This window comes from Triturus cristatus, chromosome 3_2, assembly GCF_964204655.1.
Source record: "Triturus cristatus chromosome 3_2, aTriCri1.1, whole genome shotgun sequence".
Lineage (NCBI taxonomy): Eukaryota > Metazoa > Chordata > Amphibia > Caudata > Salamandridae > Triturus > Triturus cristatus.
Genome location: NC_140584.1, coordinates 450954263 through 450978342, shown reverse-complemented (window position 1 = coordinate 450978342; position 24080 = coordinate 450954263). Strand labels below are relative to the sequence as shown.

Sequence of the window (24080 nt, the reverse complement as noted above, 5' to 3'; positions counted from 1 at the left end):
GAGAGTGGATGCCCCGTCAGACCCTGTGTTTAAGGGGGTGACCGATTATTTTACACACAACTGGGATAGCACGCTGCATACAGCAGTGGAGTGGTATGTGAAGAAAGTAGTGTTAAGAGGAGTGTGTATGGCTATTTCTACAGGTATACGACAAACATTAGAGTCCTGATGCTCCATGAAGTGAAATCGGCTGCATTGGAGGCAGCCCTGCAGACTTATAAGGGTATCCACCAGGAATGGGGTGTGGACAAACAGCGTGTGTACGCCCCACAGGATCAGTAAGAGATACATGTGGGGCTCTCCTATAGGTGAAGGTTGCACATGCAGGGAGATAGGGCAGGATACATGCTAGGTGCTATCGGAGATAGGACGGGATGGGTGGACTAGACACAGCAGTCCATTAACAAAGTTTTTGCGGAGCACCTCTGAGGGGTGTAAACTTCTACTTGACTGGTCCTTGGGCCATTGGTCACTAACTATATGAATACGCTGCTACTTACACAGCTTAGTGAGGAGGAGCCTATGGAGGTTGAGACGCCGTTGACAATGCCGGAGATCCTGGAGGAGATAGGCTCTCTTAAACACTGCTAAGGCCCCAGTCGGTGATGGACTACCGGACGAACTGTACAGGGCTTTTCCTGGGACACTGGGCGAAAGGTTGTTGTTGGTTTATCTGGGGACCTTGGAGGGAAGAGTGCTTCCTAATTCCACGTGGGAGTCCCTTATTGTCTTGATGCCGAATACGGGGAAGAACCCGTTGATTTCTGCCTCCTACTGTCCCCTCTCAATTATGGATAAAAAAATACTCAGTCACATTCTGGTGGTACGTTTGCTTAATTATCTCCTGAAGCTGCTCCACTCTGACCAGTCGGGGTTCATTCCGCATAGCAAAACACTCTGTAACTTCCTGGGCTCAGAGCACTTGCTGCATGCCCCTTGCCTGGGAAATGATGAATAGACGCTGGCTTCCTGGATATAGAACTGGCCTTCAGTTCTGTGTGCTGGGAGTATATCTGGAAAGTTCTGGTGAGAATGGGACTCAGGCCCAAATATGTTGCTTGGATCCAATTGTTATACGCAACCGATTGCACGAGTGAGGGCTGGGTAATTTTTCTCTGACACAATTTTACTCCACAGGGGTACATGACAGGGCAGGCCATTGTCCTCCCTATTGTTTGCCCTAGCAATGGAGCCCATGGTGTGTCAACTTCAACAGGTTTCGCATGGTTGGGGGATCCATGTGGGCCCTGCAGTTCATGTTGTGTCTCTCTATGTGGATGACACAATGATACAATTGCAGCAGCCGGCCACTTTCATCAGATTCTCCTGAACATCATGAAAGATTTGGGGAAATATCGAGGCTACATATTAACCATTCGAAATCTGTTCTGTTTCCTCTTGGACAATTGAAGGGGGTAGCCCAAGAAGTACTCCTGGAGGCAGGGTGCCCTGGAAAATGGAGCATGTGTGTTAGCTTGGGCTCCACATCGCATATGGAGCACAGCAATGCCATGTGCTGAACCTAGGGAGGGTCATTAGTAACTTTTGCCCTTCTATTACGATTTGGAACACCATAAAACTGATGGGAAAAATAGCACTGATCAAAATGGTGGTGTCGCACCAGTGCCTATATGTGCTTCAGAGCGATACCAAAGGGGATAATGGACGGAGCGCTTGAGCAAATCAAACACTCACCCCCAGTCAACTGATCTGGATTTAATCCATCATCATTCATTAGCTCACTCCACCACCCCAGTTCAGACATGGCCATATGCAAATCAGTCTGACCCTGTGCCTCATGGGAACAGTTCAGCCCGAACTGCCAAGCCATGTCTTCCCTGGACCGGAAACAAGCATCCTGGGACCGGTTTCAGGTTCAAAACCCTCATAACCCAGGCTATCTTGAATCCAGTGGCAAAGTGAGCAAGGGACCCAACGTCTGGGCATACCCTGCCAACTTAGGGCAAACAAAGCGATACCAAAGGGGATGATGGACGGAACGCTTGAGCAAATCAAACACTCACCCCCAGTCAACTGATCTGGGTTTAATCCATCATCATTCTTTAGCTCACTCCACCACCCCAGTTCAGACATGGCCATATGCAAATCAGTCTGACCCTGTGCCTCATGGGAACAGTCCAGCCCGAACTGCCAAGTCATGTCTTCCCTGGACCGGAAACAAGCATCCTGGGACCGGTTTCAGGTTCATAACCCTCATCAGCCAGGCTATCTTGAATCCAGTGGCAAACTGAGCAAGGGACGCATGTCTGGGCATACCCTGCCAACTTAGGGCGAACAAAGCGATACCAAAGGGGATGATGGACGGAGCGCTTGAGCAAATCAAACACTCACCCCCAGTGAACTGATCTGGGTTTAATCCATCATCATTCTTTAGCTCACTCCACCACCCCAGTTCAGACATGGCCATATGCAAATCAGCCTGACCCTGTGCCTCATGGGAACAATCCAGCCCGAACTGCCAAGCTATGTCTTCCCTGGACCGGAAACAAGCATCCTGGGAACGGTTTCGGATTCATGGCCCTCATCAGCCCGGCTATCTTGAATCCAGTGGCAAAGTGAGCAAGGGACGCACGTCTGGGCATACCCTGCCAACTTAGAGCGAACAAAGCGATACCAAAGGGGATGATGGACGGAGCGCTTGAGCAAATCAAACACTCACCCCCAGTCAACTGATCTGGGTTTATTCCATCATCATTCTTTAGCTCACTCCACCACCCCAGTTCAGACATGGCCATATGCAAATCAGTCTTGACCCTGTGCCCTATGTGAACAGTCCAGACCGGTCCCAAGAAGCTTGTTTCCAGTCTAGGGAAGACACGGCTTGGCAGTTCGGGCTGGACTGTTCCCATAGGACACAGGGTCAAGACTGATTTGCATATGGCTGAGTCCAAACTGGAATGGCATGGTGAGCAAAAAAATGATGGATTTGGGCATGATCTCTGTACTGGGGTGAATGTATGACATTGTTCTGCATTCTGTTCATCAACAGTTCTTTTTGCATTTGTCACCCCGAGTGGGATGGGCATGCTCAGACGTGAGTCCCGTGCTCTCCATGCCACTGGAATCAAGCTATCCTGGCTGAAGAGGGGTGAAACCCTGAAACCGGTCCTAGGATGCATGTTTGCAGTCCAAGGAGAACCTGGCCTGGCAGTTCGGGCTGGACTGTTCCCATAGGGCACAAGGTCAAGAATGATTTGCATATGGCTGGGTCCAAACTGGAATGACATGGTGAGCAATAAAAAAAATAGATTTAGGCCCATATCTCTGTACTGGGGTGAATGTATGACATTGTTCTGCATTCTGTACATCAACAGTTCTTTTTGTATATGTGCTTCAGGGCACTAAGTACGAGATTTCCCACAGAGTGTTCCACAAAATGGACCAGCTTCTGATATAACCCATATGGGCAGGGAAAAGAAGCAAGGTGGGCTTATCCATACTCAAATTGGAGTGGGCAGAGGGGGTGGTGGAGGTACCGAACCTCAAATTATACTATGTAGCTGCCCAGCTGCAGTATGCAATCCATTGGCTAGATGAGAGGGACAATTGGGAAAAGTCTCTAATTGCAGAAACCTATGGTGACAGTACTTTGGGGGCCCTTTTGATGAGAGTGAAAAGAGTACCTGAAATATTACAGCATGTGATTAAACATGTATGCCAACTCTGGGAGAGAGCAGTTCAGGTAGTGAGATGCGGGCCAGAATTGGAGGTCTGGATGATGAGACCCTTTGCGAGATTGCTCATACCGTGGCTATTGACTGGTGGCGAGACTGTAGTTGTAATAGGGTCTGATCTCTACCCTTTAGTCAGTTTATCACCAAGCAGGATGCATTTGAGACATTTGGTCTGGGCCTGGACAATATCTCCAGTGCACAAAATTCGCTGCCACGGCCAGAGAAACCTGGCCTACATTCCCGAAGCCCCTGAACCTACACAAACAATGGTCACCATATTATCTTTTCCAGTGGGGCAGGGACTAATCACGCACCTCATGTCAAGCACAACAGGCTCACAAGCCAGTGGCACCCCGAGGATTGAGGATGTCTGGCAACAGTTTAGTGATGGCCCTATTACAGCAAAAAAATGGATCACAATACATGGTGGAGTGCAAGAGGTGTTAACCAATGTGTGCTTTGAGTTTATACAGTACAATATCATACGCATTGCTTATCTTTCCCCCAAGCACTCACATGCTATTTGTCCCATTAGGAACTCATGTGTATGCTGTAAGAGTGTACCTGCAGTGGTATGGTCCTGGCCCATTATTAAAAAATTTGGGGTAGAGGTGCTAGAATGATTTAATAGGGCGAAGAGCTGGTTGATTCCCTGTATGATTAAGCAATACATACTGCATCTGCTCCGGGAGGAAAAATAAGAAATTGAGTAGGAGATTTACAATTCTCGGCTTAGCCCTAGCACGAGGTGCATTGCAATCGGATGGCTGACCCCAGTGCCTCCCTGACAACGGAATAGCAGGGCGATGTGATAGAATGGGCGGGAGCAGAGGGGGTGCATATGAGATAGGTGAAGCGTGATGAGAACTTGGCTGATGATGTGATCACATGGGGAGCCATGAGACAAACCCTGACTGACCCTCCTGATGCCGGTTCCCCCACGATGGGCCAGCCGGAGACTAAGGGGGGACCCATGACATGAACGGCATCGGATGTACTTGAGGTAAATTGATCTGCAGCGAGTGAGCAGGGGGACAGGCCATGCATAACAAGACCTTAAGATTGTACAACGGGGCAAAGTAGGGTGTCACTGAGCCATACTGGTTTGGATCAGATGACAGAGCATTGGGGGGCGGCCGGATGAGGGAAGTTAGGGGCATATTATCAAGAAACGGCGTTAAAATGATCTCCGCTTTAGCGGCAGAAAACTGCCGCTAAAGTGGCGATAATGGGCTTGATAATATGCCCTTGAGAATTCCCATAGAAGCCCATGTTCTGGTGTCAACATGGGCTTCTATAGGAATTCTCTGCGGCAACCTTTGCCTGCAGTCATATGACTGCATCTTTGATTGTAATTGCATCTGTAATTTGACCAGCCTAGTACTTTACAGACATGCCAATACAAATATATTGAAAAAACCTCACCAGATAAAAACTGACGTGTGTTTAAATGATTGTCACCTGTCAAATACTAATCTTAAACGTCAGTAAAAGCTTTCAATTAAGAATTTACTAACATCTCATGGTTTACTGGAAAAGCAGATCGTTTTGATGTGTTTCTACAAATTGTGCATTATGAACTCCTCACTGAAACAAAAACTCATGTATTACTGAACTTGCGTGAGATTTTGCTCGCTCACTGCGTCCACTTTGCAGCCAGTGAGTTTAATGCATCTGGTGACATTCTTCTTTTTTCTGCAGCTTGTGGAGCTTGTTCGGATCACATACCGAGATGTCAGGAGGGAGAACTACTCACTGTGGACGGCAATGCCACTGAGAGATGCTGCCCCACCTATCAGTGCGGTAAGCAACGTCTTCCCTTCTTTAGGCAAAGCTTCTGAAAACAAGACTTGATCTGGGTCCATAATAACTGGTGGAACGCTTCACCCCAGCGTTGATGGTCGAGGCACTTGTCTCAATAAATGATACATTATATATATAAAAAATACCTGTATATAATGTGCAATCAATATGACGCACTAGTCGCCATGAAATGCACTCTAAGAAACGTCAGCACTATTTGAAAAATATTTGTAAAGGCAAGTGATCAGTGAGAAATTCTGAAAAACAATAGTTTCGCAACGGATGGGTTTATTTTAACTGATTAGATTCTCCTATGGAGCACATGTAAAGTCAAATAAAAATGCATATCAATAATGCATCTATTGTTGGAAGAACATATGCAATGGATTCGAAAACCATAAAATTGTGTGGATGTGAACATTCATTCAATCATATGTCAAAACTCTGATCACTATAGGAATCATATAATATAGCCTCACAGCCAGGTCCACTAGAATTATACAGCAGGGTAACATCAAATTATGCAGCAGAGTTGTCTAAATTATGGGACAAGAATATGCAAATTATGCTACCTAAAGCGGCACATTTTGTGATAATATTACTTCATAATTTTACATTGTTTCACGTTAACACTGTGCTGGCAAATGTTTCTCCTCATTAGTACATTTTTAACATCCAAATAGAGTAATAAGAAACCGAAAGATGAGCAGTCAGCCTTGGCATAAGGGTGTTCCACTTTGCGCATACACAGATTGTTGTGATTTTCGCTTTTGATCCGTTTCAGCACGAAACTATTTCTTTTGTTAACATCTGCAGATTATGAAGCAGGTGACCGATTATATGGCAAGTGTGGCAAATCCATAATTGTGCAGAAAATGCCATAGCCTCCTTATCACATAACTCCAGTGGCTGCTTAAATTCCACTGACGAGCCCTACACCAGCCCTACACCAGTTGTTTGGGGAGCCTCAGGTGGCAATAAACCAAGATTGCAATGTAATAGTTTACGACTATTATAGTGATTTTTAAGTTCTTGTATGGGGGAAACCATATTGATATGTGAATGTTTGAAATGTATTGCTGGACTATTGCTACTAAAATCTATGGTTGTTTTCCTTTAAAAGGGAAAATCTTAAGGAGAGTAGTACAAAAACATTGAATGACACACGAATGATAGATGCAAAAATATCTTTATAATGATAGACGCATAGTTGTTGGAAACTGATTAGCATGCATTAGGAAGATGGGGCAGGGTTCGTAGATTGTCTTCAGTATTAGATCACTGTTTGAAGCCAAGACCAGACCTGAGCATGCAGGCACCAAAGACTCCCTGCTCCACGGGCGTCCACGCCTAGCATTCAGTTTCACTTTACCTGCTGCTGGCACACTTCCAGTGACTTACCTGTTTAGTGTTAGGCTGGGTTTTCCGATTTAGGCAGGATTATTTACCATTGTCCTCCCAGCCATGCATGCCTACTGTTCACTTACATTGTTCAATTACATTAGGAACACATTTTTAGTAAACATCCTTATGTTTTCCTACAGGGAGACATCTACCCGGGTGGCAGAGATCGCCACAAACAGGTGGGGTGCTGCCTTACACTCATAAATTCAGCCGAAGGACTCTAACCCCTCATTTGAGGGTGAATCTCTTAAGTCAACATGTGCGTTTGAGTCTCCTATCGGAAATAGTGAATACCAAAAAGAGAGAATTACACCTTGATGTAAGAACAGATCTAAACATGAATAGACATAATCATGCAAACTTGCCTGAAATAAATCAGGCCCGGGATAGGTATATTGATACCTTGTAGTTTACTGCTTTGTATCTCTGCCCCCTTGACTGGAGCTGTTTAAACACAGGCTGTAGTTATTAATTGACCTGATATTTTCTCATTTTTTGCACATTTTTATATAATATGTGAACACTGGTCATAGTTTCCCTTATTATTTGAACTAAGGAACCTTATCACATACGCATTATATTGCATTTAGGGTTGTGTCTTGAACCCAGAAGACACTAAGAATCTCTGTTGCTTATTTTACATGCACAGTTTGCTTATTTGTAGATGAAAATCCTATTTGTTTTCAAAGATTTAGCTACTAATAGATGTTGAGTTAATTATGTTAAGTTACTTGCATGATACGCTATTTGTGTTCCAAACTCCCTTATCCTTCACCAGATATGACTTGATGTCATACACTCGCTACCCGTGAGAGTCAAGTGTAAAAAGGGTGCACTAGGACCTCGGAGCTTGGTACAGCAGTGAAAATAATAATAATAATAATAAGCCATTTCTAAAGCGCCTGGCTGCACTAAAGATAGTGTGTCCCCGCGCTGGAATGTTGCTAAGTCAAGGAGGCGAAGAGTCACGAGAGCGTAGAGGGGAAGGAGGGGAAGGAGATTAGTCGGGTGGAAATAGGTAAGTTTTCAGTTTAGCACGGAATAGCACGGAACAGTTTAGCACGGAACAGTGGCAAAAAACAATTCTCTGCACACATACTACTAGATCAATTCAAGATCCCCTTTTAATGACAGGACAAATTATAGTTCATTAAGTGTGCTGTCCTCTTCCACACTTCCCTAGCATAGATTTTCAATGACTAAACATTGAGATTCTTTTAAGTAATGTAGTAAGGGCATACACCAATCCAAAATGTTTTTTTTCTGCATATTCATCAAATACAGTTTAAATAAAAGTCACAATACAAATGTGAAAATACTGATAGGGACTGTCTTTAAGCTGAACTTTAAAGATCTATCCCACTGAGAACCTGTAACTAGAGAGTCAGCAGCATGAGACTTCTGTGACTAACACCAAGTCACAACAAGCATTGGAAATGTCAGTAGGTCTGGCTTTATTGTGCTGCTCCCTGCACTAAGAAAGGCATGCTGCTCATTCTACATTCACAGGGGCACACCTCTTCCCCTGTACTTATAAAGACACACCTCTCACCCTGCAACCACACAGACAATCCATTAACGGTGCATTCACACACCTCTTACCTGCTCCCCCTGAACCACGACATCACTCACCATGCACCCGTTCACCACCCACTAACCTCTCACCAGGCACTTAGACACCCCTAAAGCACCATTCATGCTAACTGCTCACCTTTCACTCAACCACATCTGAATATGCACACACCTCCCACCCTTCATTCACACTCTGCTCATCATAAACACACACATCACTCACCCAATGCACGCACACACACACACTACACTGCACTGCTCACCTTACACTCTAACACTCCACTCACTCTCTACTCTCACATCACTCACCCTGCACACTCTCAAACCACTCACCTTGCATGTTCACAAACCACTTACCCTGCACACTCACAAAATGCTTACCCTGCTCACAAATATACATCTGATTCTGTACTCACAAAGCTACCCTGCACTCACAATGCACATATACCTCACCATGCACTTACACACCACTTACTCACCTCTCAAGAAGCACTCACTCACCTTTCAGTTAAACTTTCTTATTGTTTACACTGCCCTCTCATACCACTCACCCTGCATTCACAAATCCCTTAACCTGCACTAACAAATTACACCACTCAAGATACACTAACACCACTGGCACACCTCTCACCTTGCTTGCACACCTCTCACTGCACTCACACACTACACCCTGCACATAATAATAATAATCTTTATTTGGCATATAAAAATATGACCATAAAAGAGGCAGTGTGAAATGCACATACATCCAATGTAAACATTTTCAAGAAGAAGCAACCAAGTGTGCCAAAACAAAAGCGTGAGGTCTGTGATATCTTCTAGTTCCCATTAGACTATTTAATTCATATAACTTCCAGTGACCCTACTTTCAGTTAAAAGTATGATCAAATAAAATCCTAATTTGATATTAATTGAGCATTTAAAAAAACTGTACATTAGCCTAAAAGAATAGCCCACATTTCTAGACTTTTATAGCAACCTCCACAGTGCAAAATGAATAGATACTCTAGAGACCCCCAAGTGGTTCCTAACTTTAAAGCCAATCTTAAAAAGTTAGAAACAAACAATGAAAGTTGTAAAAACCATAGGGTGACACGTGCCTGCCTAAGTCTACGTTTCCTTAAAAGCCCCTCAAGGAACACTTGTCTCGAGTGTGTACAGAGGAGGACAAAATGTAAGGTATCCTGTGGAGACCTATTGTTGCAACCACAGGGATCTCTATGTTCTGCGTGTACCGTGAAGCCGAGGGCTAAGGCCAGTGAGTGATGAAATAAGTTCAGTCTAAAAAGTGTAATTAAAAGTCTGTCATGTGCACTTGTTATATGGGATAAATAGGGTTCCATGCCCTGCACTGACTTGACTAAAATATGTGCTCTAACCGTAAGTTTCCTGAGCTCCCTGTCCTCACGGTGTGCAGTTACATGTTTAAAAAACAAATCTTCAATAATCGCTTTTTCCTGAGATCCCACAATATCATAATTAGTAAATAGATCTTCACGTCCTAGTGAGATGAGGGTGTCCTTTACATATTTTAGCCACAGAATCTTTAACGCATAATCAAGAGAAAAGTAGCCTTGCATGCTTTTAATTAGCTACATCAACAGTCACCCCCTCCCCACCTACACATAGAATGAATTGCGCTGGCACCTGCGCCTTAAGCGACTGCATTGTTTAGTGCTGCATGCTGTAACACTGGTACCCTTGATTTGATGAATGCTACTACGCATGCTTGGCAGAACCTCCTAAAACGCCAGGCACTTTCAATACTGTACTCCCCCCTTACTCCTACTGCATGGTGCGCATGGCTCCCAGTCCTCACTACACCCAAAATGATAGAAGCCCTGCATTCATTAGGAATGGACAGCATCAGCGCTTTCTTTTGTGATGGGAAGGGGGAAGATTGGGAGGAATTTATATCGACCAAACCACCGCCTACCCCTCTAGTAATATTCCACTATTTTAGGGCTAGAAGCACACTCCGAGCCCTGCTGGGGGAAGAACTACTAGAACCTCCAGAGGTGCTTCCTCTCTCCAACATGCTTCGCTCCTCCTCTCCCAACAGGCTAGTCTCAAACATCTATAGGAAAACTCAGGAATGACGCAGCAACCACTATGCCAAAGCTAGATTAGCCTGGCAAGTTGATCTGGAACTTACTATAGATGACGACATGTGGCGCTACTGCTGCAAGTCGACCCAGCGCATTTCCCTGAATGGCAGGCATTGACTCATACAATTCAAATTCCTCAATCGAATCTACCATACACCTGTCAGATCGCATCGCTTTGGGCTGCGCGACACAAACAATTGTGAGAGATGTGAAATGGGTGGAGCGGACTTCCTACATTTGGCATGGCTTTGTCCTCCTATCGCTAGCTCTGGTCACAAGTGTTCGCCAAGCTAAGAGATATCACTAAAGAGGCGCTAAGCCCTGAACCGGCTCTTGGCTATATTGAGCTACTCTAAAAAATTGAGGAAAAACCTCAGACGCTTGGTTGACATGGGACTCCTGGTCGCAAAGAGAGTAGTAGCTATGCATTGGTCCCGTGGCTCTCCACACTTTCTTTCCCAATGGTCAAGAGACATGATATTTGGTAATACACGAACTGAAGCATATAGCGAGTTGCTCCCCCCTAGAAATCATCTGAAAAACTTTTGGAGTCTGTATAATAACTACGTCGAAACACAGACTTAAGGGTCAAACGTACTGGCTAATAACGTAAACAGGACAATATAGACATGTTGGTTCTCACCAGTCCCTGTCTGAAATGCTCACTGTGTCCTCATGTCCGCGCTATTATGTAATGATGCCTCGCACTTACTGTGATCATGCATAATTCTTGCCTATTTTTTGTTGAGTTTAGTTTGTAATTAATTTTTTTCTGTTCATTTTTGTTGTATGGCAAATGTACAATATTGCTGAAGGTATTCTTCTTTGTGATTCATAATTTTCATTGTATGTAATATGATTTTTGATGTATGGGTATGTATGTCTTTATTTCAATGAGAAATAAAATAATAAAAAAAAATCAAGAGAAAGGTAGTCCTGGATTACCAGCCTATTAAAACCTGTATCCTCGTTGGACCAAATCTTCACCCAACACAGGAGGGGTTTCACACCTATCATATCAGATACATACTTAGACCCCAATTCCTCATGTACAGAGTATGCAGGTGTGCTATAAGAGACTTTCAACATCCACCTAAAATATCTGTTTTCTTTTGTTTGTAATTTCTTATCCAACTTATATCCTCATATTTCACTACCATATACAACTTTAGAAATACAGAAGGAGTTATATAACTTTAAAATTGTCCCAGGTGACCAGTTGCCTAATCTATGAGCATAGCTTGCTATTGCTCCAGTAGACCTTGTCATTCCAAGACACTTCTCCTCTAGTCAGGGTTTAAAACTCAATCTCTCATCAAATAAAATACCCAAATATGAAAAGGCTGCTACTTTCCCTAGACTATGTTTGCCTACCATGTATGTATTGGGCTTCCTGCTCTGCTTCCCAATTTCTATTATTTAGGATTTTGATAGTTTGGTGACAAGTCCATCGTATCCATAAAAGTCACAAACCCATCTAATGAAAGCTGCAGGCCCTTCAGGGTACGTGCAAGGAGCACCGCATCATCGGCATGTAACAAAACGGATACCGGGCTTGTGCCTATCCTCGGGGTGACCGCATGTAAGGCCATCAGGCCAGAGTCAAGGCCATTAATGCATAGCGTAAATAAGAACGGCGCTTAAATACAACCCTGTCTGACCCCGCTAGAGCAGTTAAAATAATCTGTGGTATTCCCCTCTTGTGTGTATCTGACTGCTGCAGTAGTGTTAAAATGAAGGGCCATTAGGGTGATAGTTATTGCCGGATCCACCCTGAGCTCTCCCAGGAGTTTCCAGAGCTTGCAGCAGTTAACTCGATCAAAGGCCGCAGTAAGGTCCATAAAAGCTAGATACAACGCCCCCGATTTAGTTATTGTGTATTTTGCAATTATGAGATAAAGGTTAAGGCATTGGTCTGTGGTAGATTTACCGGTTCGGAACCCATATTGTACGTCCGATACTATATGGTTGGCCTCTATCCAGTCAGAAAAACCCATTCAATAACACCCGGTCCAAAATCTTCACTGTCACATCAATAAGAGATATGGGGCAATAACAATGTGGGCTATCCCTATCTCCCTTCTTAAAAATCGGTACGATGGTGCCGGTAGACCATGAAGCTGGCATTACTGATACTACTGCCGCATTTGAAACCCTCACTTGGAGAGGGGCCCATATCTCTGTATTGCATTGGAAAAGGTCAGGTGGGATCCCATATGGTCCCGGTGCCTTTTTCCGCGAGAGTCCCTCAATGCCAAATTTCACCTCATCCAAAATATAGAAAGTGGGGCAGATCTCTGGTCAAGGTTTAGTACCTGTAGGTGCTCATCTCTGTGTGGATGATTATACAGTCCCTCAAAGTGAACCTGTCATTGTTCTGGTAGGATGTTGTGGCTTTGCCCTGGTTTAGTCAACTCTTTGAAACATAGATTGTTAATAACCTTCCAGAAACGAGTGGAGTCCTTTAGTACAGATGCCTCTGGTAGGTCCTCCAGGCTTTCTTTTGCAGTTTGCGCTTTCGCCCCTTGACAGTTTGCTTATATATTTTACGACAGGTTGCCACCGACTGCTATCTCTTGGTGTCTGTCTAAGGCCCATCTTGAGGTCTCTAAGGGCGCGGGAGCACTGCCCATCGAACCATTTAGGGGCATCCATGCTAGGGGACTTTACCGACACTCTTACTAGACCGTCCACTAATTGTGTAAGAACAATAAATGCCTGGACTATTTCTTCCCCCTGCACTTGTGGGTCTAAACATTTAAAAATCTCTTGGTTACCTATGCTAAAAAGTGAGTTACTAAAAGCAACACAGTCGACCTGTGTCCAACGTAGCCATCTACCTTGGTCAATTGCATAAATAATTCCCTCAGTTATCCTATGGGGTGAAAGCTTGTTCCAAGAGGCAACAATTAACATGGTCAAAGGGTTCTGGTCACTGAATATACTATGATTAATACTAAAACAGGATATTATCTTTTTCAGTGTAAGAGACACAAATATGAAGTCAATAAATGATCAGCAGCCACTGCCTTCATAAGATGGGGCACAGGTGAATCATCGTGGGTGGGGATCAGGTCCAGAGTGTATGTTAGACGGTAAGTGTATAGGAAAACACTCAAATCCCACCTTTCCTGGGTATGTTCCATGTGTAGACCCTCACTTACTCTGCAGGTTTACCAGTCTCGATGAGTCACCCTTAAATGAGGGCACAAATGACAACTAAAGTCTCCGGCTAGAAATATTTGAGACTGTAACAGGCATTCCCCCTGTGTCTGCTTCATCCAGCTACTTAATTTGTCATGGCTAGCCGATCCCTGTGAATGTGATCTCGAATTATAAAAATTAATTAAAACCAAACGATATGTATTACTAAAAAATGTGAGTCCTTGTGCTACATCAGGGTCCCACGGCAGGGTCTTCCACCTTCCTTGAATCCTGGGATCTGTAAACACAATTGAACTCCCCTTTGCTCTCCCTGCACTCAACCTTATTGCGGGGCAAAAAAAAGCTTTGTAGCCCTCTATAAAAAAAACATTAACAGGTTCCCATGTTTCCTGAATGCGTATTTTATGAAACTCTCTAATGTATTGAAGCCATTGCTTATCCAGAAACTTAGTGACTAAAGCTGCCACATTCCACAAAATCATTTTTAAGTCACCCACAATGCACCCGTCCTGAATGAGGGAGGGGGCGGTGGTGGCCATATCTGCTCTACATGGACCCAACTGACTTTGGTCCCTGATCATGGAGGAGATTCTTGTTATTTCCCCGGAAGGGATCTCCTCCTTCATAACACACAATTCACCAGGGGGTACACCCCAAATGTCAGAATCTCCATCCTTCCCCTCGTATAGTCAGCCTATATTGTTTAGATCCCTCAGGGGGGCAAATACATTACGTAGTGTCGGGAGTCCCCGGACCCGAGTAGGACCCTCTTCATGGGCAACAAATCTCTGGGATGGTTTAGGTCTGAATGGTAGCTTGTAAAAAAGCCCAAAGGTAATGATTTAATCCCTGAATCTACTAAAAGTAATTGCAGGGAGTGAGACAGGATGTTGTGGGCCAATTCAGGATACCTAAGCGTGACAATCACACTATGTTATGAAAATTATTTCTTGGTACTGCCAATCCAAGCTACCCTCCTGGCCTTCAAGATGTGCCAGAGCTCAGCCGTGTTAAACCTTGCATGTTTGCTTAACCAGTGTGTTACTTTATTAATCAGCTGATCTGTGGTCTCGTCTTTAGCACTATTTAGAACTGGTACCCCTTCCAGGACCACATTGTAAGGGCAGCTTGCTGGTGGGAGATCTATGACTGGTAGGTCGGGTGTATTAGGGGCAATCATACTTTCCCTCCTGGGAGACCGGTGTAGTGCCTGGTGACCGCTTTGATTCAGCCCACTGTTATGGGTTACTGTTGTAGTACACAAAGTACAGATGTAGTCAGGATGTAGATTCCGAGATGGTGCTTTATTAAGTTCCAGTTACAATTCAAGTATATTAGATGATAAATAAGATGTGAAGAAAATATGTTGTAGCCCCACCAGGAGCAGCCTCCCTGCTGCTCAGTCTGCATCCACCAACTGGTACTCCACACATAACCAAGCAACCAAGCATTTCATGACCTCATCACACATTCCAACATTCAGCCTGGTTGAGCAGCAGGGAAGATGTAAGTGAACAAAAGGAGAGGTGACAATAAAGTCACCACAGTTACCAGAGGTCCGGGTAGACTTACCCCCCAGAGAGGGAGCCACGTTCAGAGCCAGAACAAGCGGTGCCAAAGGAGTAACTGCAATAGGTTTTCCTAGCTCGCTGGTGCCCCGAGGGAGCAGTATCCGACATCATTGGAGGTACAGATACCACAGATCTGACCTTAGACAACAAGGGTGGTGAGTACACCCCCCCTTCTACATTAAGAGATAGAATGTGCTCCTAAGACTTTTTTTTGGTCCTGACGAAAGTCTCTAGAGGTCCCATGAGGCTGAAACATGTTGACCACCACCAGTGCGATGGACCAGTAACTGGGTCTATACACGCACAAAGTTGTTTTTAGTTTCCCACATCCCAAATCTCAAGAATAAAATACACGAGATTCGATGTAGGCAATTTTATTTTATTTCCCACATCTGAGCACTAGCACGCCCTCTTTTTATTCCTGGTCACTACAGTCAAACCAGTTGGTCTTCCTCCGTGCAGAGGTCAGCATACTGACAAAGGAAAAGACCCAATGATCATGCTGTTATGGTACACGGAGGCGGAGAATCAACATATACCGCCCATCGTCTGTGTACGTATATGAGGGTTTTTTACAACGATGGTCACCCACATTAACTAAGACCTGGTTACACAGGACAAGTGGTCCATTCTCCCCCCATTTTGATTTTTGAACTAACCATTGGAAGCCGAATGGATCACAGCTTCTCTTTCCCTCTTCATTGATGTTTTGAGATCACAGTACCTACCATTTGTAAAGACACTGGAAACAACTAGTAAGGTGTCATAGTGGCAAGACGCCACGGCCCATAGAAATCCTAGGTACCACAGCTGGAGAGAGAATAGAAATACTGACGCAGAGACCATGGGAAAGGTGGACAAAACACAACCCAAGCTTGCAACGGAAGTCCAGACTCCGTGAGCAGAACCCGGAAGAGGGCCCGAACGAACTGGCAGAAGAGTCACAACCCTCTGATGATGACATCCGCACTATATTGGCAGCCATGCAAAAGAGCTTACAAAAAAGCTTGACCACCATTGATATTAAACTTGACTCTTTGGCACAATGCATGGACCTAATGACATAACGCATGGATAAGCAAGCAGAGCGACAAGATATGACGAAACGAAGGGTCACAGTAGTGGAAGAAGTCCAGACAGAATTGGACTCTGAGCAAAAGCAGATGGGTAAATTGCTGCTAACCCTACAAGATAAGGCAGAAGACCTCGAAGCTCGCTCCCGCAGAAGCAATATTAGAATTACGGGTCTTCCGGAGACCACACATGTAGGCAATATGGAACTCTTTGTGGAGAAGCTACTGGAGACATTGTTGGGCCGTGACACATTTTCCTCGATGTTTGTAGTAGAATGAGCACACCGCTCTCTTGGCCAGAGACCTCCCCCTGGAGCTGCACCGAGGCCTATCATCGCCAAATTGTTAGATTACAGAGACAGAGACGCAGCATTGAAAGCGGCTTAAGAGAAGCAATCATTGCAATACGAAGGATCAGCTATTTTGCTTTACCCAGATTTCACGCTTCGGGTGGAGGAGGCTTGCAGACAATTTGCACCGCTGAAGAAGCAACTACGAGAACAAAATTTGGACTACGCCATGCTATATCCGGCGAGACTACGAGTTGATTGACTGGGTGGTTCCCGAATCTTCACAGACCCTAAAACATTGCAGAAAGCCCTGAAGGAATGGGCTAAAGACAGAGCTCACCATAGCGCCCTGTCTGACCAGGAGGGAGCTACCGGAAGAAGTTTGGAGTAACAGGACTGAATGCTGACTCATTTTCCAAAGCAGATAAGAATTTTGCTCGGGGGAGGCGGGAAATGTAACTGGAGAAAGTATGGGGTATAGAAGTTGGTGATAATGTAGTGAAGCGAGAAATGGTATACGGCAGCTACAAGGACAACAAGCCGAAGTTTAGTTATGTCTAAACACTAGCGCGACAAGTAATGCAAAGACTTGCACGTATATGAGCTCTTAAGATAAATACGTAGATGTTGAACTACTAGTACAATGCACACTATACGTCTGATGGCGGACAGATCAGGGGCACCACCTGGTGGGCTCAGGCCCAAGCGTGTGTGCCACTACCTGAAACTTGGTTGTTTATTTTTATTGTTTGACAAAGTAATTTTTGGTTACCTCACAAAGGTAAAGGAGTTGCTAGGGGATTCCTGCCAATGCAGAGATGGGGTTTGCATGGCGTGGGTGGGGGGAGGGGGCACAGAGATACAGTATAAGTTTTATTAACACTGCAGTGATACCAGTCCAACATTTGCGCAGATTGCTTTTCTACATAGCGGTACGAGGAGACACCCGAGAACACGCACTAATCGAAAGATGTTGTTACTTCAGCTTCTATAGCGCTAACACAAAACAGTAAGATTAATACCTTGACCTGGAATGTCTGAGGCCTGAACGATTATAGAAAGCTGAGGAAAGTTCTGGCGTATCTCACCAGACATACTATAGATAAAGCACTACTGCACGAATCGCACTTGCCAATACATAGTAGAATGTTTAACTGCAGAAAGCAGGGCTGGAACTGGAGCCATTAGAAACAGACTCGGAGGGAAGATATGCTATCTCGAGATGCACCGGGAGGGGACTGGACCTGATCATAGTTAATGTATATGGTCTGAATTTTGACAATCCTAAGTTATATGCAGCGATCCTGGAGAAGATGCGTAACTATGGGGGTGCCCTCCAACTGTGGGGTGGAGACTTCAACTGTGTATTAGATACAAAACTAGACAGGTCGGGAGGCCCGGAACGGCGACTCACAGCGGCGGCCCGAGAAATCACAGTTAGACTTATATGATGTCTGGAGAACGCGATCTCCTAGTAAAGGGGGATACACACACTATTCTGCTTACTACAATTTACACACTAGAATTGACCACTGGATAGCCTCTAGGAACTTATACACTCAGGTCCAAGAATGTGTTGTGCTGCCTCGCACCTTTTCGGATCATTCTCCGGTGCTACTGGTCTTGGAAAGACCCCGCAAGCATATCCCGCTTTTCAATTGGTGATTCCCCCCATACTCCCTATTGGACACAGTATTCAAGTCGGAGATCTTAGAAGCAATAGACACCTTTTTCAAATGTAATATAGGGGTGGTTGATACTTTTTCGGTAGTATGGTAAGCATTTAAAGTCTACATCAGGGGGATTGCTATGTCCAAACACTCTGGCGTTCTTCGGGCGCTAAGAAAACGGCTTTCTGACTTAGAAGGCAGCCTAAAGACGCTAGAACAAAGGTTTCTCACCAGTGCTAATGAACAAGCGCAAGAGGAATTCCAAGAACTGCTGACGGAGTATCATGGTACGGCTGACCCAGAACTGAAACACCTTGGCAACTATGCTACGGCCCGTACTTATGGAGAAGGTGAGAGGCCAGGCTCAGTAATGGCTTCTCTGCTAAACAAACGCAGGGAGACAACAGGGGTGGCGGTAATCAATGACAAACAGGAAATGCCCATTACGGACTCTACAGAAATAGCAAACAGTTTCAAGCAGTACTACACCACACTATACACCTCCAGAACAGGGGAACTAGACACAAAGATATTGGACTACCTGGCACACATAAAACTTCCCTGGTTGACAAATACACACCGGGAATACCTCATGCGACCGCTAGAAACAGAGGAGATAACTGCAGCACTGACGGGAATGAGAGCTGGCAGCGCACCAGGTGCCGATTTATTAACGATCTCCTTTTCTAAGGAGTTTAAAGACATACTTATACCACATTTGCGTACGCTGTTTGAGGAGATTAGCGAAGGTGGCCAGATGCCTCCATCTATGAGGGAGGCACTAATCATTGCCTTATTGAAGCCAGATAAGCTGCCGTCACAATGTGAGTCATATCGCCCCCTGTCGCTGTTAAATGTTGACACAAAACTATATTCTAAAATACTGGCAAATCGTCTGTCCCCTCTTGACCCGCTGCTAGTGGCGCCGGTGCAGGCTGGATTTATCCCCAGTAGAAACTTGACATACAATTTGCAAACAGTATTTGCCGCCATTCAACATACAAGACATGACGTGCAGGCTGTCGCCATGTTTCTTTACATGGAAAATGCATTTGATTTGGTCGAATGGAATTTCATGAAACATGTACTGATGAGACTAGGCCTAGGGGGTATCTTCCTGTAAATGATAGGAGTCTTGTACAATAACCCAGTAGCCAGAATAAAAATAGGCAACATGGTCATCAACACGATACAAATCACTAGAGGCACGCAGCAGGGAAGCCCGCTCTCCCCGTTACTCTATGTGCTGGTCGCAGAACCGTTGGCCTGCACATTGCGGGAATACCACAGTCCCAGGAGTACTTTACATCAGAGACCCTGAACGCAACTTGTCCCCCGTACTACGCGATGTAGTTAAGTTTGGAGCAATGTCTGGCCTCAAAGTCAATTGGACCAAATCCATCATAGTCCCGCTTACCCCTAAAACAACACAATTTGCCCCTGATTTCTCCCTGCAATGGACAGCAGACCCGGTGAGATATCTGGGGATTAAGATCCACACTGACTCGGAGATGCTACTAAGGGAAACCTACGGGGTTGCAGTCAGTAAACTGGAAGCAGATGTAGAACGCTGGATCCGGTTGCCACTGTCACTCCCGGGCAGGGTCTCGATCATGAAGATGGTCGTGTTGCCTAGGTTCTTGTTTCTGTTCACTAATATCCTGATGGTCCTCCCTACCTCCTTTTTCAGAACACTTACATCCTCATTAATCAGATTAGCGTGGGCTGGGAAACATGCCTGGGTCAGGTGGGATATACTCACGCTACCCTACCACATGGGGGGACTAGGAGCACCGGACTGGGATCCATGCCACAGGGTGGCTCAGAGCATGCACGCTCATTACTGGATGCACGGCCTCGCTGACACACCACACATACAGATCGAGAAAATAGTAGCAGCACCGCTGCCACTGCCAGCACTCCTATTTAATCCTCTGGACCGTAGAACAGGTGTTCTAGATTCAATCAATCCAACAGTACACGCCTGGCACCATCTAATAAAGTTACAAGCCGGAGCTATTTTGTACTCCCCGCTTGTTCCCCTGGAATGGTGCCGCTGGCTACCTGCATGTACAGACAGAGTAGTTACCCGAGCGTTGAACGCTATAAACATTACAACGATTGGCGAAATGTTTGTGGAGAGTGTGGTAAAAGGGTGGGACGCAGTGGAGAAACAAGGTCAGAACGACACGATGCTCAATAGATTTCAATATCACCGAATGAGACAATCTTTAAAGGAGATTCTTGGGAGAGACCTAACCAAGCCGCCGAATGTGGCTGCACTTACATTTATGATAAAAACTGAATCATCACACAGATTGTATCCAAGGTGTATAAATGGACTCAGAGCTATCAGGCCAACCGTTACACGAAGGCTAGATTGGCTTGGCAGGCAGATATAGGCAAATACATAAATGATGGAATGTGGAAGTATTGCTGCGAGAGCACGAAACGCATCTCCCTAAACAGCCGTCACACGCTCATCCATTTAAAATTCCTTAACAGAGTATACTGCACTCCTGAGATATTACATAGGTGTGGACTACGGGATTCTTCGGACTGCGAGCACTGTGGTAGTAGACCGGCTGATTCTTTCCACCTAGCATGGTTATGTCCGGGGATCGCTAGCTATTGGATGCTGATTTTTAAGGCCCTAGGTGACATCATTGCTGTAACATTGACTCCGGATCCGATGTTGGCCTTACGGGGTTATTCCCTACATCTGCCAAAGTCCACTAGAAGATTGGTTGATATGGGGCTGCTAATAGCTAGACGTATGTTGGTCCCGTTGCCCGACCCCCCACTATGGCCTGCTGTTCAAGAGACATGATATATTGTAGCACGCAGACTGAAAACTATAGTGCACTCCTTCCCCCACGCAGCCGCCCGAAAAACTTTTGGGCATTATACCATACATATTTAGCTGCTAAAGAGAACGAAGTCGAGTGTGAGGACACCACTGCACAAGAGTCGGCATGAGTGAAGCGGATAGAGTAGCTGGGATTGTTGCGCAAGGCTCTGCAGATGCTTCAGAGACTAATTTCTATAAGATCTCCTGATTAGCGGAAGAGGTTGAGTGAGACGATATATGCATTAAGGAATGTCTTCCTGTATCACATGTTATTGTAATATTTAACGGGGGCCAAGACCTCACGATGATCAATGCAGACGTGCATGTAGCACAAAGGTGTAACAAGAATAGTTAATGGACTGTATTACTGCATATTATACTGTTGGACTTATCAAAGGATTGTCTCTGTTTTTTTTTGTATTGTATTAAACTTAAATAACGTTTTTTTTTTTAAAAACATCAGTCATACTGCACTCACACATCACTCATTCATCTCTCACTTACCACTTACTCACCATTCACCCAACACCCACCTACTGCTTACACTGAACTCTCCTACCACTCACATATCACTTACTTTGTGCTAAAAAACGACTTCCCATGTATTCATACACCACTAACACACCTCTCACCCTGCACTCACACTACTTCACTCTGCACTCCCATCTCTTACTGTGCACTTATAGTCTTCACACAGTTCACATACTCACCTGAAGAAACACAAACACACTGCTCACTCTGCACACACACACCATTCATCCTGCACACACATAATGCTCACCCATCTCACACACACACATACACACTGCTCAACCTGCCCACACACGCACCTATCACCTTGTACACATACAGGCACATGCATCAAAAGAAAAAACGGTCGCAAACGGGCAGATTCTCAGAATCTGCCCCTTTGCCACCGGTATTTTTGCATTTGGGATGCATCATCCCAAATGCAAAAATCGCAATTTAAGTAATCTCTAAATTGCGATAACTTAAATTGCGATTGCATTTAAGGAATCGCAAATTGAGATTCCTTAAATGCACTGCATTAAAGTAAAAAAACTAGCGATTGTGCTAATAGGGGGCGCAAATTATCATGAAGTTGAACTTCATGGTAATTTGCAAAAACTTTGAAAAATGCACTAAAGTGCATTTTTCAAAGTTCCATTTTACACACACACATGCCCATGGGGCATGTGTGTGTGCAATATGTACTCCTATGCAGATTTCAGGGGTGCAACAGGATGTCCTTTTGACACCCTGGCACCCTTAAAATTGCATTCTCAATTTGCGATTCTCTAATTGAGAATCGCAAATTGAGAATGTCTTCCCATTCATTCCTATGGGCCTCTAGGCCCATAGGAATGAATGGGGAGGTATTCCTTAATTGCGACTCGCAATTTGCGACTCGCAATTAAGGAATGTTTAGAAATCGCTATTTTTGAAGTGATTTCTACATGCATAGGCTTTTGCGATTCCTTAATGCGATTCCTTAAAAATCGCAATTAAGAAATCGCAAAGCCAACATTGATGCATGTGTCTGATAGACTCCTCATCCTCTATTCACTAACCACTCACACTCTACTCACACACTGCTCATTCTGCACACTCATAAACCATTCAGCCCCACCCTCTACTCAACTACTGTTCCCCCTAAACTCATCTACCACTCACCCTGCACTCACACTCCAATCGATCGGAAGCAGCCTGTGGGTGACATTTGGGAGAGAAAAGGTGAGTCATTTCTGCAGGAGCTTGGAGCCTGTCCTGGGTGCAGTAGGGCATCGAAACCTTTAGAGCCACTACTACTGTCCACGCACTTGAGCGAGTACTAGTTCTAGCCTGTGGTGCAGTGCCCCATCCCTGCAGCATCCTGAGTCAATTGGAACACAAAAGGTAGGCTAGCACAAGTGATGTATTACTTAACAAACAGCACTCCTGTACATACATTACAATGATGTGCCACCCAGTAAGGCACACCAACTGGCCTGAGCCCCAGAACCATTGGCAGCACTGTATGCAGCAGCTGCAGGGCCCTATACGGCCAACCTTTTTCCTCATGAGGACCTCATGATGGGTTCGGACCTCATTCACTTTCACCACCCAAGCCAGCCCTGCTCCAAACTGCTGCAACACTACCCCTCTCTCCTCACATCCAGAAGGTGTGTGGCACAAACAGTGAGGCTGCTGAGGCTCAGACTGGCTGGCCTAGTCTAGCTCTAGTTTAGTGCCTGGTCCATGCATGACTCAAATTCAGTTATCCACAATTGAAGTCCATTTGGTACAGAGCATGGTTGTTGTTTATACACAAAGGCATGTTCGGACTGCACAGCCAATTAGCATTTCTAAATTACGTGCCGCATGCTAGGAATGGGTGTTCTGACAATGTACCGCCCTAGCTCATTTCACACATGATGAATCACACCCACTCCCAAACGACCCCCATAATATGTCCAGCCATGCGATCAGCTGTCAGGCGATTCAGAAGTGCTGACATTGAAAATGATGTGCTTGTAAATAGCAGGCATGCAGTCTCTCTCCTCAGTGAGGGGAAATTGGCAGTAGTGCAGCCAATGCTAATGCAGCATAAAGAAGAGCGTGCCTCTTGTACATTCTTTTACCATTACATTGTAACAATGTTAGGTGCGGGGAAACCCTCTGTTGGGTCCATAAACCAGGGGGGGGGGTTACATGTGTAAATATTACGGCATGTATAGATATGTCGTAGAGACAGACGCAGAACAAATTGGTCACTGGTATGGACCGGAAGTCCCGAGCGACTCCGGTCCCTTTATTTAAAGCCTTCTGGCCATGCCTGGCCAGAAGGTGATACAATGTTGGTATCGGGCTCCGGGTTGGGGTCTCTGCTCAAACTGCG

General features: G+C 45.1%; 1 protein-coding gene across 1 annotated transcript in view; it reads left to right on the top strand.

Annotated features, from left to right (window-relative positions):
- OTOG (otogelin) overlaps positions 1-24080 on the top strand; it is a 1045291-nt gene that overhangs the window by 823984 nt on the left and 197227 nt on the right. Inside the window, exon 47 of the mRNA XM_085647044.1 lies at positions 5397-5498. Within this exon, the coding sequence (XP_085503170.1) occupies positions 5397-5498 (102 nt within the window). The remainder of the gene's footprint in view (positions 1-5396; positions 5499-24080) is intronic.